This window comes from Arachis hypogaea, chromosome 1 (genome assembly GCF_003086295.3).
Source record: "Arachis hypogaea cultivar Tifrunner chromosome 1, arahy.Tifrunner.gnm2.J5K5, whole genome shotgun sequence".
NCBI classification, from domain to species: Eukaryota; Viridiplantae; Streptophyta; class Magnoliopsida; order Fabales; family Fabaceae; genus Arachis; species Arachis hypogaea.
In genome coordinates, this window is record NC_092036.1 from 65,169,191 (window position 1) to 65,185,490 (window position 16,300).

Below are 16,300 nucleotides of genomic sequence, written 5' to 3' on the forward strand. Positions count from 1 at the left end.
TGCAGAGAAAAAGAAGAAACCAAAGAGATGACCAGCGAAGACCGACGCGGACGCATGGCTCACGCGACCGCGCGGAATGGAGAAATCGCAATGACGCGATCGCGTGCCTGACGTGAATGCGTGTACTGGAATCTGCACAAATGACGCGAGCGCGTGGACGACGCGGACACGTCACATGCACGATCTGCAATAATACAGAAAACGCTGGGGGCAATTTCTGGACTGTTTTAACCCAGTTTTCAGTCCAGAAAACACAGATTAGAAGCTACAGAATGGACAAATCAAGTGGTCTCCACCCATCAACTGAAGATCTGTTAATTAATTCGAATTTAATTTCAAATCTTATCTTTTAGGAAAAGATATTATTTTTAATTTTAGATAATTAGATTTTAAATTTATTAGGATTAGTTATAAAGGAATTTAGATGCCATCAGATTGGAACATAACTGACAATCCTAATTTTCTCTCTTTTTCATGAGCAACTAATCCTCCACTGTTAAGGTTAGGAGCTCTGTCTATTTGTATGGATTGATTTTCTTGCTTTTTCTATTTTAATTTATGCATGGATTTATAATTTAAGAATTGTTTTTGCTCTTTATTTTATGAATTTGGGTGGAACGGAAGTATGACCCTCTTTCTATTTGAGTTCTTGTAAAACTTGGAAAAGCTCTTTACTTGAACAACAGCTTGAAAATATATTCTCCTAAATTTTAATTATCTAGATTTAACGGGATACGTGACATATAATCCTTTTATTTTTGGGTAATTAGAGTTTTTGTGGCATATAAACTGGAATTTGATCATGTACCCTCTAATTGTAATTAATTGACCAAGAAATTGGCAGTTGATAAATTTTAGAGGAGACTAGGAAGATTTAAGGAATTAGGGTCTAGTCACATATAGTTTGCCATGAATTAAATCTTGCATGATTAAAATAGTTAGTAAGAAAAATTAATCCGAAAAAATAGATAACTCTGAAACCTTAACTGTTTTTTTCCATATTTTATTCCCAACTTATTTATTTGTCTATCCATTTGATATTCTGAGTTCGAACTTAAACCTTTTGAATATCTCAAAACCCTTTTCTGCTTGCCTAACTAAGTCAATCAATCAATCATCTTTGTTTGATCCATCAATCCTCGTGGGATCGACCCTTATTCAAGTAATGTATTACTTGGTATGACCCGATGCACTTTCCAGTTAGTTTGTGGGTTATAAAATACCAGGTGCCAATCTTCCTACTAATTAAAATGTGGTTATTGGGGCCTGGCCTATGGGCCCCTTGTTTTTTTTTTTGAATAATTTGGTATTTTGTTGTTGTAGCGGTTTGCTCCTAACATTTCCTGGCCTTTTAAGGCCGTTAACAAAAAATAAGTTTTAATTGTTGTCTCCCTTTTTTGGATAAAGGGTTTAAAACTAGTTCGTGTGCGCATGCTTTCTGAAATTTTTCTTAGCTTTTTCAAAAAACCCTTTTGATCTTTGCTTTGGAAAAAACCTCTTATCTGGGCAGACTGTATTTTGCCTAAGTTATTCTTGGATTCTCATAACCTTTGACACAGTTTTTGCGTTTCGTTTTTTGATGGTTTTCTTTCGTCTCTTTTTGACATTCCTTACTCATTCAAATTTTCATTATTTGAATTGTTTGTAACTTAGGTTATTTTCGCGATGTATTTTCATTCTTCTCGGTTTTGCCAACTTATAGGTCGATAAATTTCCGAGTTTGTCATTATCTACTTTTATAACCTCTTTACACTGACTTGTACCTCGTCGTTTTATCCTGACGACCTACTAGGTCGGTTCATGGGATTTTCACATTTTGTCGAGTTTAAGTCAGCGCGTTTCGTAGTAAAAATAACTTAATGGAAGTTACAAGAGATGTAGAAAAGATCTTTATTTATTGCCAAAGGTACCTTTTGCTACTAAGGGTTTAAAATTGTTGCCCCTTAGCCTCCACTTTGTTGCCTCGTTAAAAGCCCCCTTCAGAAAAACCCTTTCTTTGGGGAAAAACCATGAAGTCGGGAAAAGAGTACACCAGGGAATGAAGTTCACTTTTAACTATAGTACCTTTTTATATTACAAGCATGCCACGACCTAGGTAGCTCGGTTCCGTTTAAGCCGGTCACCTTGTAGTAGCATTTTCCTAAGACTTCACTAATTTTGTATGGCCCTTTCCAATTAGCAACAGGCTTTCCTTCCCCAGACCTATTAACTCCAATGTCGTTTCTAATCAAGACCAAGTCGTCTGGAGTGAAGATTCTTCGAATGACTTTCTTGTTATATCTATTTGTCATCCTTTGTTTCAATGTTGCTTCTCTTATCTGGGCTTGTTCTCGGACTTCAGGGAGTAGCTCGAGTTCTTCTTTGTGTCCCTGTATGTTTCCAACCTTGTCATAGAAGCTCACCCTTGGACTTTGCTCATTGATTTCCATTGGTATCATGGCTTCTATTTCATAAGCAAGTTGGAAGGGTGTTTCTCTTGTGGCAGACTGAGGTGTAGCCTGATAAGCCCATAGTACTTGAGGGAGTTCTTTAGCCCAGGCCCCCTTTGCATCTTGCAACCTTTTCTTCAACCCTGCCAATATGACCTTGTTAGCCACCTCGGCTTGTCCATTTGCTTGTGGATGCTCTACCGAGGTGAATTGATACTTGATCTTCAGGCTGGCCACTAGGTATCTAAAGGTAGAATCGGTGAACTGGGTGCCGTTATCAGTGGTGATGGAGTGCGGAACCCCATACCTTGTGATAATGTTTTTGTAGAGGAACTTCCGACTTCTTTGGGCTGTAATGGTGGCTAGTGGTTCTGCTTCGATCCACTTCATGAAGTAGTCTACCCCCACTATTAGATATTTTACTTGTCCATACGCTTGGGGAAAGGGTCCTAGCAGGTCCAATCCCCATTTTACAAAAGGCCATGGAGAAGTTATACTAATGAGCTCTTCGGAGGGAGCAACGTGGAAGTTTGCGTGCATTTGGCATGGCTCGCACTTCTTCACGAACTTGGTGGCATCTTTCTGCAAAGTCGGCCAGTAGAACCCGACTCGAATGACCTTCCTAGCCAGGGACCTTTCTCCGAGATGATTTCCATAGATACCATTATGGAACTCTTCTAAGACTTCTGTTGTCCTTGAGGTCGGGACGCATTTTAACAATGGTGTTGATATCTCCCTTTTGTAGAGGATATTTTTCACCAAAGTGTAGTTTTGCGCTTCCCTCCGGATTTTCTTAGCCTCTTTTTTCTCTTTGGGTAGGATGTCAAATTTTATATATTAGGTTAATGGGTTCATCCATCTGAGGTCCAATCCGGAGACTTCAAGGCATCTTGCTTAGCCTCTGCTTTTGTGACAGAGGGTTCTTAGAGAGTTCCTTGGATCAGGCTTCTATTATTCCCTCCTGGCTTGGTACTTGCTAACTTGGAGAGGGCATTTGCTCTACTATTGAGATCCCGAGTTATATGTTTAACCTCAGTTTCTGCAAAGCGCCTAAGATGCTCCAAGGTTTTGTCTAAGTATCTTTTCATATTGGGATCTTTGGCCTGATACTCTCCGTTGATTTGCAAGGTCACCACCTGGGAGTCGCTTAACAAAACTACTTTCGTTGCGCCGACTTCTTCTGCCAGCTTTAACCTGCAATCAAGGCTTCGTATTCTGCTTGATTGTTAGAAGTTGAAAATTCAAATTTGAGGGAGACTTCTATTTGAGTTCCTTCTTGGCTAACAAATATTATGCCTGCACCGCTTCCGATTTTGTTTGAGGACCCATCTACATATAGCTCCAATGTAATGGACGCTTTCTCTTGATCTCCTGCATATTCTGCCACGAAGTCAGTGAGGCATTGGACTTTGATTGCCGTCCAAGTTTCATACTTTAAGTCAAACTCAGATAGTTCTATTGCCCATTGAACCATTCTTCCCGCAATATCCATTTTCTGAAGGATTTGCTTCATGGGCTGGTTTGTTCGAACTTTTATTGTGTGAAGTATACAGGATGCTGCCTGACCTCGTCTTCCCGTATTAGAGCTGATGCTACAGCTTTGTCTGCTATATACAAATACAGGACGAGTTTTTCCCCGAATGTAGGTCGGGTCAGAATGGGAGGTTGGCTTAAAAACCTTTTGAATTCCTGGAATGTTTCTTCGCACTCAGGAGTCCATTCGAACTAGCATCCTTTTTTTAGTAGAGAGAAAAGTGGTAGGGATCTCAATGCTGATCCCGCCAGGAATCTAGAGAGGACGGCAAGTCGGCCATTCAACTGCTGGACCTTCCTTAAGCAAGTCGGACTTTTCATTTCTTGGACAGCTTTGCACTTGTCAGGGTTGGATTCGATTCCCTTTTGTGTTAGCATGAATCCTAAAAATTTTACTGCCTCCACCGCGAAGGTGCACTTTGCGGGATTCAACCTCATCCCATGCATCCTAATGGTGTGGAAGACTTGCGATAGGTCAGCCAAGAGGTCGGCCTCATCCTTGATTTTTACCAAAATGTCGTCTACATAGACTTCCATTAGATTCCCAAGGTGAATTGCAAACACCTTATTCATTAGCCTTTGGTATGTGACTTCTGCATTCTTTAGCCCGAAAGGCATAACCACATAGCAATAATTTGCTCTTGGCCTGATGAAAGATGTCTTTTCTTGATCCGGCTTATACATCGGAATTTGATTATATCCCAAGTATGAGTCCATAAAAGACAAGTATTGATACCCCGAGCTGGAGTCTACTAAGGTATCAATGCTTGGAAGTGGATATGGGTCTTTCGGACACGTCTTATTCAGGTCAGTGTAATCGACGCACATCCTCCACTTGCCGTTTTGCTTTTTTACCAGCACTACATTTGCCAACCACGTCGGATATTTTACCTCTTTGATGAAGCCCTGCTAGGAGGGCTTGTACTTGCTCTTCCACTACTTGAGTCCGTTTAGGTCCGAGCTTCCATCTTCTTTGCTAAATAGGCCCCGATCTGGGGTATACCACCAATTTATGCGACATGAGCTCTAGATCTATTCCTGGCATGTCAGAGGCTTTCCAAGCGAAGAGGTTTGAATTTTCTTGTAGGAGCCTTATAAGTTCCTATTTAAAATCTTCTTTCATGTTGGCTCCTATGTTGGTATTTTTTCCTTCCTCTTTTCTAATCTGCACCTCTTCAGTTTTTCCCCCGGGCTGTGGGTGCAACTCTTCCTTAGCTCTGACTCCTCCAAGCTCTATGGTGTGAACCTCTTTGCCCTTTCCTCTCAGGTTCAGACTTTCATTGTAGCATTTTCTTGTCAATTTATGGTTTCCTCTAATGGTTGCTATTCCCTCGGGTGTTGGAAATTTCATGCAAAGGTGGGGGTGGACACCATTGCTCCGAGCCGATTTAGGATAGTTCTGCTTATTAAAGCATTATATGCTGAACCCACTTCGACGACTATGAAGTCGATACTCAGAGGTTTGGATTTTTCTCCTTTTCTAAAAGTTGTATGTAGGGGTATGAATCCTAATGGTTTTATTGGGTATCCCACAACCCATACAGAGTGTCGGGGTAAGCTCTTAACTTCTTTTCATCCAGCCCCAGCTTATCAAATGCCGGTTTGAACAGGATGTCGGCTGAGCTTCCCTGATCCACCAGGGTTCTGTGAAGATGGGCATTGGCAAGAATCATGGTTATCACAACTAGATCATCATGTCCAGGAATGATTCCTTGCCCATCTTCTTTAGTAAAAGAGATGGTAGGAAGGTTGGGAGCTTCAGCCCTGACGTGGTAGACTTCCTTCAAATGTCTCTTGCGGGATGACTTTGTGAGGCCGCCTCCACCGAATCCCCCTGAGATCATATGTATATGTCTTTCCGGGGTATGTGGTGGTGGATCTCTTCGGTCCTCTTCGTCTCGCTTTCTCTTACTGTGATGATCCGACCTTTCTACGAGATATCTATCCAGCCGACCTTCTCTGGCCAGCCTTTCTATCATGTTTTTCAAGTCATAACACTCATTCGTTGAGTGACCATATAGCTTATGGTACTCACAGTAGTCGCCACGACTCTCCCCTTTTTATTTTTGATGGGCCTAGGGGGAGGTAGTCTCTCAATGTGACAAATTTTCCTGTAGACATCATCTAGGGAATCTCGTAGAGGAGTATAAGAGTGATATCTCCTAGGCCTTTCCGGGCCGACTTCCTCCTTTTTCTTGGGCTCTCTCTCTTTCTCTTTTAACGAGTGAGAGTGCCCAGGTCGCCAATTTGGCTCTCGAAGCCTGGGATTTTCCTCCATGTTGATGTACTTCTCAGCTCTTTCCTGTACATCACTAAAAGAGGTCGGGTGCCTTTTCGAGATGGACTGGGAGAAGGGGCCTTCCCGAAGTCCATTTACTAGGCTAATGATCACTGCCTCCGTAGGCAGGTCTTGAATCTCCAAGCACGCTTTGTTAAACCTCTCCATATAGTCCCTCAGAGGTTCTTCGACCTCCTGTTTTACTCCCAGGAGGCTTGGTGCGAGTTTTACTTTGTCTTTCTGGATGGAGAATCGCATCAGGAACTTTCTCGAGAGGTCGTCAAAGATGGTGATCGACCTTGGGGGAAGACTATCGAACCACTTCATCGCTACTTTCGTCAAGGTTGTCAGGAAAGCCTTGCAGGGAGTAGCATCAGAAGCGTCGGCCAAATACATCCAACTTTTAAAGTTTCTTAAATGATGCTTTGGATCAGTGGTTCCATCGTTGAGGTCCATATCAGGGCTTTTAAAGTTCCTTGGAACTTTTATCCTCATTATGTCCTCGCTGAACAGGTCTTCTCCTCCTAGGGGAGAATCTTCTCTGTCACTGCGAGAGCTTCGACTTTTAAGAGCAGACTCCAGTCTTAGGAGCTTTTCTTCTAGCTATTTTCGTCACTCGATCTCGTTTCTCAAGTTTCTCTCCGCCTCTCGCTGTCGCTTCAGTTCTTGTTCCAACTGTTCCAGGCGCCCTTGGTGGCCGTGGAACAATCACATGAAATCAGCTGCATGGTGTTGTCCCTCCTTTCCAGATTCGCACCCTTCAGAAGAGTTTGCCCTTGGGTCTTTCAACCCAGAGGTGCCCTCTCCATGTTGGTTTGTCACCCCTTGATGGGTGACTATATCCGCATCATGGTTTCCAACGTCCTGATTCTATTGCTCAGAATCGGACGCTATGTGGCCATCTTCGTGTGAATCGTCCACCATTACTGGTTGATCTCGTGGGTCCCCGACAACGGCGCCAATGTTACAATGGGTAACCGGAGATTGATGGGTTAGACTGATAAGGTTGGCCCAATCGTCTGAAGCAGGAGGACTCCGACTTGGTTTGCGTCAGGGAGTCACCATCCGACTTGTATGTATAAAGGAATGGGGGGTGGTACCTGCAAAGACACTCCGATGCCTAAGTTATCAAGGGGATAAGTAGGTTTTAGAGTGTATTGGAACTTAGAGATACCTGAGGGATGTCAGTATATTTATTGTGGTGAACCAATAACCACCGTTGGAGTGGTTCCACCTTTTAAGGAGGATAACCGTCCCTTTATCTTAGGGAAGTTGAGATGTGGCTCCTGGAAGTGGGTTGAGAGATTTTAGGTGCAGTTACTTATTTGAATAAGTGTTATCTGCCAGCTAACATTTGATCCCAATTTCCTTGGAGTGACGTCTGTGTTGAATCCGACCTCTTGGGAAGAGGTCGGTTACGCGGGGAGGCCAATCTATGGATTGGACTTTTTTGTCTTGTTTGGTCCTAAACCTTGGCGTTGAGCCAGGTATGAACACTAATTTATGTAAATTATTTTTTTAATAAAGATTAAATATGTAATTATATCTTTTTTATTCCTTTTTATCTGTTTTCATCTCATGGGAGAAGAGAAAACATTTGATTGTACGTCATTCCACTTTTTTTATTTCCTCTTAGTTTTCTTTGGTGATCAAACGGAAGAAATTTTAATTTTCACCCATTCTCTTTCCCTTTGTTTTCTTTCCTCCCAAATTCTCTTAAAACAAACAATCTTAAAACAAACAATGCGTTAGAGATCTAATAATTACTAAAGATATCTTCAATTCCAAAATTAAATATTCCATTAATCCAAATATTTTTATTATATTAGAAAATAAAAAAATTAAATTAATTTAAAAATGCAATTAAAAATATGAAAATGTAATTACAAATTTATAATAATAATAATAATAATAATAATAATAATAATAATAATAATAATAATAATAATAATAATAATAATAGTTAAATAAATACAAAGGGCATTAGAATGAGGCAACCCCTCCAGCCTCCAATATTTTTTTTTTAAATTTGCATCACCAAAGTGACTACTACTGTTTATACAGTTATACTGCTACGGTACTCCTACTACGCATTCCTGATCTTGTTCACCAAACTAAAATCCCAGTTATGCTGAAAAAGCATCTTCACCAAAGGTCATCTTCTTATGAAAGCAGCTTCTGCCAATTCATCATGACTTCAACGTGGATGTTGCAAATTCTACCATCACGGTCCTATAGTATGGTTGATAATACCAAACTTTGAACAAAATCAGCCCTCAGCTTTCTCTCTTGTAGATCTTGCTCATTGCCAATGCGTGGTGCATCTGTCCCTGACCTGCAAAGCCATAAAACAATATTTCAGCAGTGTATTATCGAATTCACTTTTGATGAGTAAGGCTCCAAAGCGGTCCCTTGGATTGGCTGCATGCATTAAAATAGTCCTGAGATCTCAATTGTACCAATTATGTCTCCAATATTTGCAAAAGTGCACCATGTTAGTCACTCAGCCCTTTTACCGTCAAGTGACTCATCACACTCTTAGAGACTAACGTGGTGGACTTTCACCAATCTCAAGAACCTAATAAGTGCAATTGAGATTTTGGAGATAATTTTTGGTTTAGGCAGCCAATCTTACGAACTACTGAGGCTTGAATCCACTTTTGATACTAACTACTAAGCTTACAGGGCATGATCATACTATCTTAAAATGAGAATAATTCTGATTGTTTCAATTGATTGGCTTGGGCATTTTGGTAAGCATACCATGCATGGTGCATCATGCTCCACTATGATCTTTTCTTTTTGGATGTTATCAATCATTTATGATGTTATTAATCTTTTTTAACTTGTAACAAATATTTAAATTAATCTAAATTGCTCAGGATCAGAGAAACAGGCTTGGTAAACAAAAACAAAGGCGCATAACAAAGCACATGCCTCACCATGTTGACAGTGGTAATTGTAGCGGTGTGTTTTCGAGTTTCAAGTTATGGAAATTAGCAGCACAAGGCAAAGCTAGATGCAGGCCGTCAAAGGTAGTATTCGTGGCAGCTAAGGAATGCGTGCACCTTGGCATTCCGAGTTCTGTCTACCGTGTGACACACTTACTGACTTACATGCTTTAGAAAGTTTCTCGTTTTCTCAAGTTATAGTAACTTAACACTGCTTCAAAATCCCTAAAAGGATCATACCTTTTAGCATCAGGAATGTCTAAGTCCTTCTTGCTGGAGCTGGAGTCTTCATTAGGGTGGATGTCATTAGAGCTTGGGACTGGCATGTTGCAGATAAACGGTGACAGAAGCGGATCCGGCATTGATTCTTGCTTGTTTCCCATTGCAGCCAATTTCTTGCCAAGCATAGCTGAATTACCAGACCAGAAATTATATTTCTCAGACTTCCACATCCACTATAGATCAAAATATCAAATTCAATAATGAGTTAGATGAGACATATATGCAGATAGAGGTAAAAATGTGCCAGGTTGCACTTCAAATTTTGATGAAAGTAAAAAACACACCTTTCGTGGATTTGAATGAGTGAATTGCCTGATAACATCCCTCCCTAAATTTTGATCACAGACAGGACAAACCTGAGATTGGAACATTGAATCAGTCATCATCTTTCAACCATTTAGACATATGTATTATTTCATCTTTTCTAATTTTAAGTAAAAAGGTCCATATCTGATATCCCTATCTAAAGGTTTCTAGAAGTTTCTTGATAGGTCATACCACATTTTTCAGGTCAGGACAATGCTCCTCTTCTAAATTGCTGCAGAGGACGCGAACTTGAATTGCAAAATCACAGAAAGGACATCGGAAGTGAGATTGAGGATCGTCATCTACGTCTGTATACTGGAACACTGAATAATCATCTGTTGGTTTAAAGGGATTAGTTAACAGGCTATTTCCAGCACAATAATTCCACAAAGAAATGATAGCAAGTGTCATGGCAGAAGATAGAGTAGCAAAAACAAATGAACTGCATTTGATACATTGATACAACTGCAGAAACTCAGAAATTAACAACAAATATATGAATATGATAGGGCTCATTTATGCTCTTTAGTTTCTTCTAGCGAACATGTCAAACCCAAGAAGATAGCACTAGGATAAAAAGTAGAAACTTCTTTATATGATTCAACGTCCGAGCTAAATATTTTAACCATGTCATTAAAGTACCAACCATATTACGTGTGCATAAAAAATCAGCTACCAAATACATAATGACTAATTTGATAGCTTATGTTTTATGTACACACATTGTTGTTAAAGTACTCAACATGAAACCTATTGATGTTTTTCAATCATTTGTTGTAACTTGTGTGATATTACTAAGTAATTTAGTGTTGGTTTGGATTGACATTTTTGAATAAAAAAATACTTTCTTTTAAAATTAAAGTACTTTTATTCAATTTTAAACCTATTTGGATACATCTTTGCTTTTCTTAAAAGTTAACAATACATTACTTTTAAAAAAAACAAAAGCAAAAAATGTTTTAATAAAAAAGTATCCAAATCTAAAATAGCTTTTGTCTATTAAAAATAATATTTTTTAAAAATGAAAAAAATAAGTACTTTTTTCAAAAGTCAATCCAAACTGATATGTACTCTTTACTAGAGATATAGAGTACAAAGAACTTTTAACGAAACTTCAATTGTGCTGACTTAGTCAATTTAAAATTTTTTAAACATTCTAAATAAATTAGAACTTTTATGCTCTAGCAATTCATTTGTCTAAATTAAGATCAGAAAACTTAACCACTGTTAACATCTGAAAATAATTAGTATACATAAAAACCGAAATTATTATATACACATAAAAATCACTCATCAAATCAATCATTATATATTTATTTATATATATATATATAATATTATTTCATATATTTTTAATATGTATTTTGTATTTTAATATATATTTTATATGAATAACTAATGTGATAATTGATTTTTTTGTGTATATATAGCCCAGTTGCTTTAAACACAATTAGTGACTCTTTCATAGTTGTGAAATGCATACAATCATAGCCATTCAAAAAAATGGACAATTGTTACAAATTAGATCCATTTGAATATTTGATCATATATAACACATAAATGAAAAGTCTTCAAATTTCACATCGCATGAAGAATTAATTCTAGCAACTATGACATATTGTATAGTAATTTTTAAGCACATTAAGAAATCTTCAATCATACTAATATGTTCATTTGCATGCATAGCATGTTAGATCCCTCTTCCACAATGCCGTCTTTAGAAGCCATGCCGACATTTATAGCATGCACAAACCCCACAGCTGGATTCTTCTATTCTTCTTCTTCTTCTCATATTTTAACATTTCTTTTATTAATATTCCTACTATCACGATGATTATCCATTTTGCTAAGGACCAATTTTTCTCTAAAGTGGAGACTCAACTGTAATTGCTTTTATGAAAAATTAATCAAAAATGCTATTTGTACACTAAAATCAATCACTAATGTATTTGTGTATAAATACATGTGTAGTTTAATTTATTTTTAATGTGTATTTATATTTCAATATGTATTTTATACTGGTAGCTGACTTTAGTAGGCTGATTTTGGTATACATGTAGCATCACTCAAAATTAATAGTTAAAAATCATTAGATGATATTTCATTAAATTGTTATTTAATAATTTTTATCTATCAACTTCGCATTAATATAACCACATATGAGTTTTTACATTTCTTTAATTAACCGTTAGCAAAATAACAAACATTAAGATGATATTTCTTTAAATTGTAGTGGCAGACTCTCGTATGTTTTAATATTTTGTGCCTCTCTCCTTCACCCTCCAGATATGTTGCAACAATAATGAATGCCTAAAAATATTCTTGTAATGATAGTTGCAGGTTGCTTGTGAATAGAAGAAAAATGACAACTTTAAAATCAAATGTGATAAATTTAAAGTCAGAACATCCAAAATCACTTGTAACAAAAAAACGGAAGTTCATATCAAAACGTGTGAAACACACCCAACAAGATACAAAAATTGCAGGATTTTAATTAAAAAAAAGTTAAACTCAATAGAATAGAAAAATATACTTGAAACAAAATTACAAGGAAAAGGTGCTCAAACAAAACAACATATGGGAATAGCATGTTAAAAAAATAAAAAAGAAATAAAAAAAGAGAAGAGTACCAGAATGAAGCCTTGAAGCTTGGACCCTAGAAAGGTGCTTAGCAGAATGATGAACACTAGACCTGAGATCAAAATCCATGATGCTCCAACTCCTCCCTTTCTAAATGAATGAATCTTAAGATGGTGGTTGTGGCAGTGATCAAGGTCAAACGAGAGGTAAAGGCTTAACAGTAATTGAAGTCTCAATTGAAAAGAAAAGAGAGGTAAGAAAGAAGAAAAAGAGAACTTTACTTTCTCTCAAGTGATGAAGAAGAGGAGAATGAATGGTAAAGAGTTTGTGTCGAGAGGTTGTGATGTGTTTGCAACTTTGCTTAGTCATATAGTCGGTTGTATTTTTTTTTGGTGTCTATATAGTCGGTTGTATGACACACTGTTAAAATGCTTTTTCGAAGCAAAAAAGATTAACCATCGTGATTGACACTTGCATTTTTTTATTTATTTTTGTTCCCAACTAAATTATTGCTCATAATTTAATAATACCAACAAAAACAATACGTTGGCAATACACAAGAAAACAAGATACGCTTCACCCTCCCCACCCAGACCAGGAGATCCAATTTTTTTTCATCCTTTTCTTAAAAAATCATTATTCAATAATAATAATAATAATAATAATAATAATAATAATTACAACAACTACTTTTATTTTATACAGATAAAAATACACTTTTTTATAAAATTTGTCAAATATTTAAGTTTATTCAAAAAATTTTTAGTTTGTATTACATGTATTTTAACAGTTAAATTTTTAAAAATTTAAAATTAAGTTAACAACAATTTTATAAAAATAATTTTTAATATAAATAGATCAGATACAAATTGTGTATATAGTTTAGTTTTTGTAAATCAGAGTTGAATTCAATTTAATTATACTACAATTGATTTTAATTAAAATAAGTTTGTTTTAACGTGATTAATGTTACTTTGATTCAAAAGTAATTATAATTAATAAAATATTATTTAAATAACAATGACCAAAATTATTTTTAGATGTAAAATTATAAAAAAATAAAGATTAGATTAAATTTTTAATATTATTATTTTAACAATTTTTAATTACAAAATTTTAAATTAGAATATATTATTATATAAAATATTATTTTAAATATTATATATATATTATAATAGGATACATTTCAGGTTCTCTAGTGTACTTTATTGGAGTACTGGTATACGAAACGATAGTTTAAAAAAACTTGTCTGCACCTCAAGTTGGCAATAACAATTGTATCCTTGAGATAAGAAAGAAAAAGACTATGAAGGGTGGTTGAAGGATGAGAGAATATAAAGATAACAGAGTTGAGCTATTTTTACAGGTGGTATATGCAAGTTGACTTTAGTTAAACATTTTTACTAAGTTTAATTAAGTTAATTTAAGGTAACAAAAATTAATTATAACTAATATTATTTTAAATTTTTGTTGTTTAACTTAGTTGAACTTTGTTTTTAAAAAAATTTAGATGTGTTATATTACTCATGATAAAATATTATAATCTAAAAAATATAATTAAAAAAATATTTATTTTATGTTCTTAAAACACATATTAATTAAGATTATAAAATTAAAATTTTTAAATTAAAAATATAAAAATTTAACTTTTTATTGCATTTATTTTATATTTATTAAATAAAAATTTTTAAAATTTTTTACTAATAATAAATTTATCGTGTGTCTTTATAATACGTATTAACTAAACCCATAAATAAAATATATTATTTTAGTATGTCTAACTTAGTAACTCCACTTCCTTTTTCACGTCATTCTCTATTTCTAATAATTTTATATTTTTTTCATAATTTTTGAAATTAAAATTATTTGACATCCTTTTTTCTTACAATCAATCTATTTTTCAAAAAAAATATTATTAATGCTCTGAATTTGTTCTACTTATAGTCTCTTAGATATTAGAACTAATATTTATTTTTCTCAATAAATACTATTTCTATTTTAAATTCATGCTAGTAGAATCACTAAATTTTATAATTATTAATATTCATTCTATTATATTTATTTTTCAAATTTCTTACAGAAATACACAAAAATAAATATTTTTTTTGTTCTTAATTACCGTATATTACAACAACATCACAAACAATGTTATACTTAAATATTAATATTTTTACCTCTCAAAAAAATAATTTAACTGCCTACTTCTTTTCTAATTTTGGTGTACTTCGACAAAAAAGTATAAACTAAGAACATTAGTTGATCAATTAAATGACTCTTTTAAAAAAAATATTCTCAAACTAATAATATATTTTATTGATCTCAACTTAGTTCGTAAAATAATTTTATTCTTATATCATATTTATAAATTTTTACTATGATATAATAATTAATAATATATACCTGATGACTATCATAAACTATCTTACTGTTATCAGTAATATTTTTTTTGTTGGTATTAAAATAAATAATTAATTTAAAAAAATGTTTTCAATTCTTTTTTCTTTGTATGGGCCAAAAAATGCATTCTCAATCGATAATGTTATTGGCTGGTTCACCCATTTAAAGCCACACATGCACATTATGCTAATCTATCGTACAAAAGACTGCAGTAAATAGTGGCATGCTTACCTCTACAAAACCTGCTACATTACGCTGTTGTTGCAACTCTTCCATGCAACTCTTTTTGTGCATATCCACATAATGCATATTCCCTTATATCTGAACCGATTATTTTTTTATATTAAATCTAAATGACTTTAAATCATGACATTTCAAACTTCCAGAAAAGAACAGGAGTATACTTGAAATGCTTCCATTATAATAAATTATACATAATTGATAATATCTAATAATTATAAACTATAATAATAAAAGACAAACAAGTTTATAAAATTAAACAAAAATATAAGTATAATACTAATTTAATTGCAGAAGTATTAAGATTTGATCTACTTGATAAGATTTGATCTGTGCATAAAATTTAATTTCGAATAGAGTCTCGAACAATGTTCATTTCTAAAGAAGAGGTACCAGATAAATTTGGGAATAGGCTATCACCAATTTGATTATCATCGTCATTTTCAATAATATTTTCATTTTCATACCGTGTGAACTCAAAATCTGTTTCAAAATTTCGTTAAATAAAATTATCAATAGTCATTGTTGCACTAACTATTTGAACTTGAGTTTCCATTTTGAACTTCGGCATACGACGCAAAGTTACAAATCTATTCTTCCACAAACCAAAAGTTTTTTTAATTGTGCACCATAGACTTGAGTGATAATAATTAATCACTTCATTACCATTTGCAAATCCAGATGAATGCCTAAAATCTAAAAGATGATAGTATTTACATCTACATAGGCCAATATACCTACTTGGTGTTGGATATCCTAAATTTACCAAATAATATTTACCTAAAAAAAAATATTTTTTGTCATATCAATAATAAATCTAAAAAAATATAAATATTTCATAATTATGAGAAAATATTATACCTGTGGGAGGATTTAAAATGTTCATTTAGAAATTGCTTCTTCAAAATCACGAGCATCATGAGCTGTGCCTTCCCGTCCTAGTAATGCAAATATAAAACACATATTCTAATCATACACTGTCATCACATTTTGTGTTGAAAATCTTTTCTTTTTAATGAATTTGGCTTGTTCAGTTTGGCTAACCACACATAGAATCTGAGTATCATCAATGACTCCTATAGCATTCTTAAAAAATGGCCAATATCATTGATCATTTTGTATTTTGGTTTGAATTTTTCAAAATATAAGATCTAATGACTTTTATGTATTTGAATGATAACCTCAAACAAGTATTTAAAATGCCTACTCACTATTTTTTTCAGAATGTTAAAATCTTTTTTGTATCATTCTATTGTCAATCCTTTGACCAACCATATTTAAGAACGTTCCAACCATTTCTTAGA

General features: G+C 34.7%; 1 protein-coding gene across 1 annotated transcript; it reads right to left on the reverse strand.

Moving 5' to 3' along the window:
- Positions 1–8,167: 8,167 nt before the first annotated feature.
- Positions 8,168–12,778, reverse strand: LOC112805551 (protein DEHYDRATION-INDUCED 19 homolog 5). Its single transcript, XM_025847921.3, has 5 exons — positions 12,410–12,778; positions 9,972–10,114; positions 9,758–9,829; positions 9,432–9,646; positions 8,168–8,575 (listed from the first exon to the last, which is right to left on the reverse strand). Exons 1-5 carry the CDS (start codon positions 12,486–12,488, stop codon positions 8,473–8,475), a joined length of 612 nt encoding a protein of 203 aa, XP_025703706.1. The 5' UTR covers positions 12,489–12,778; the 3' UTR covers positions 8,168–8,472.
- Positions 12,779–16,300: the final 3,522 nt, after the last annotated feature.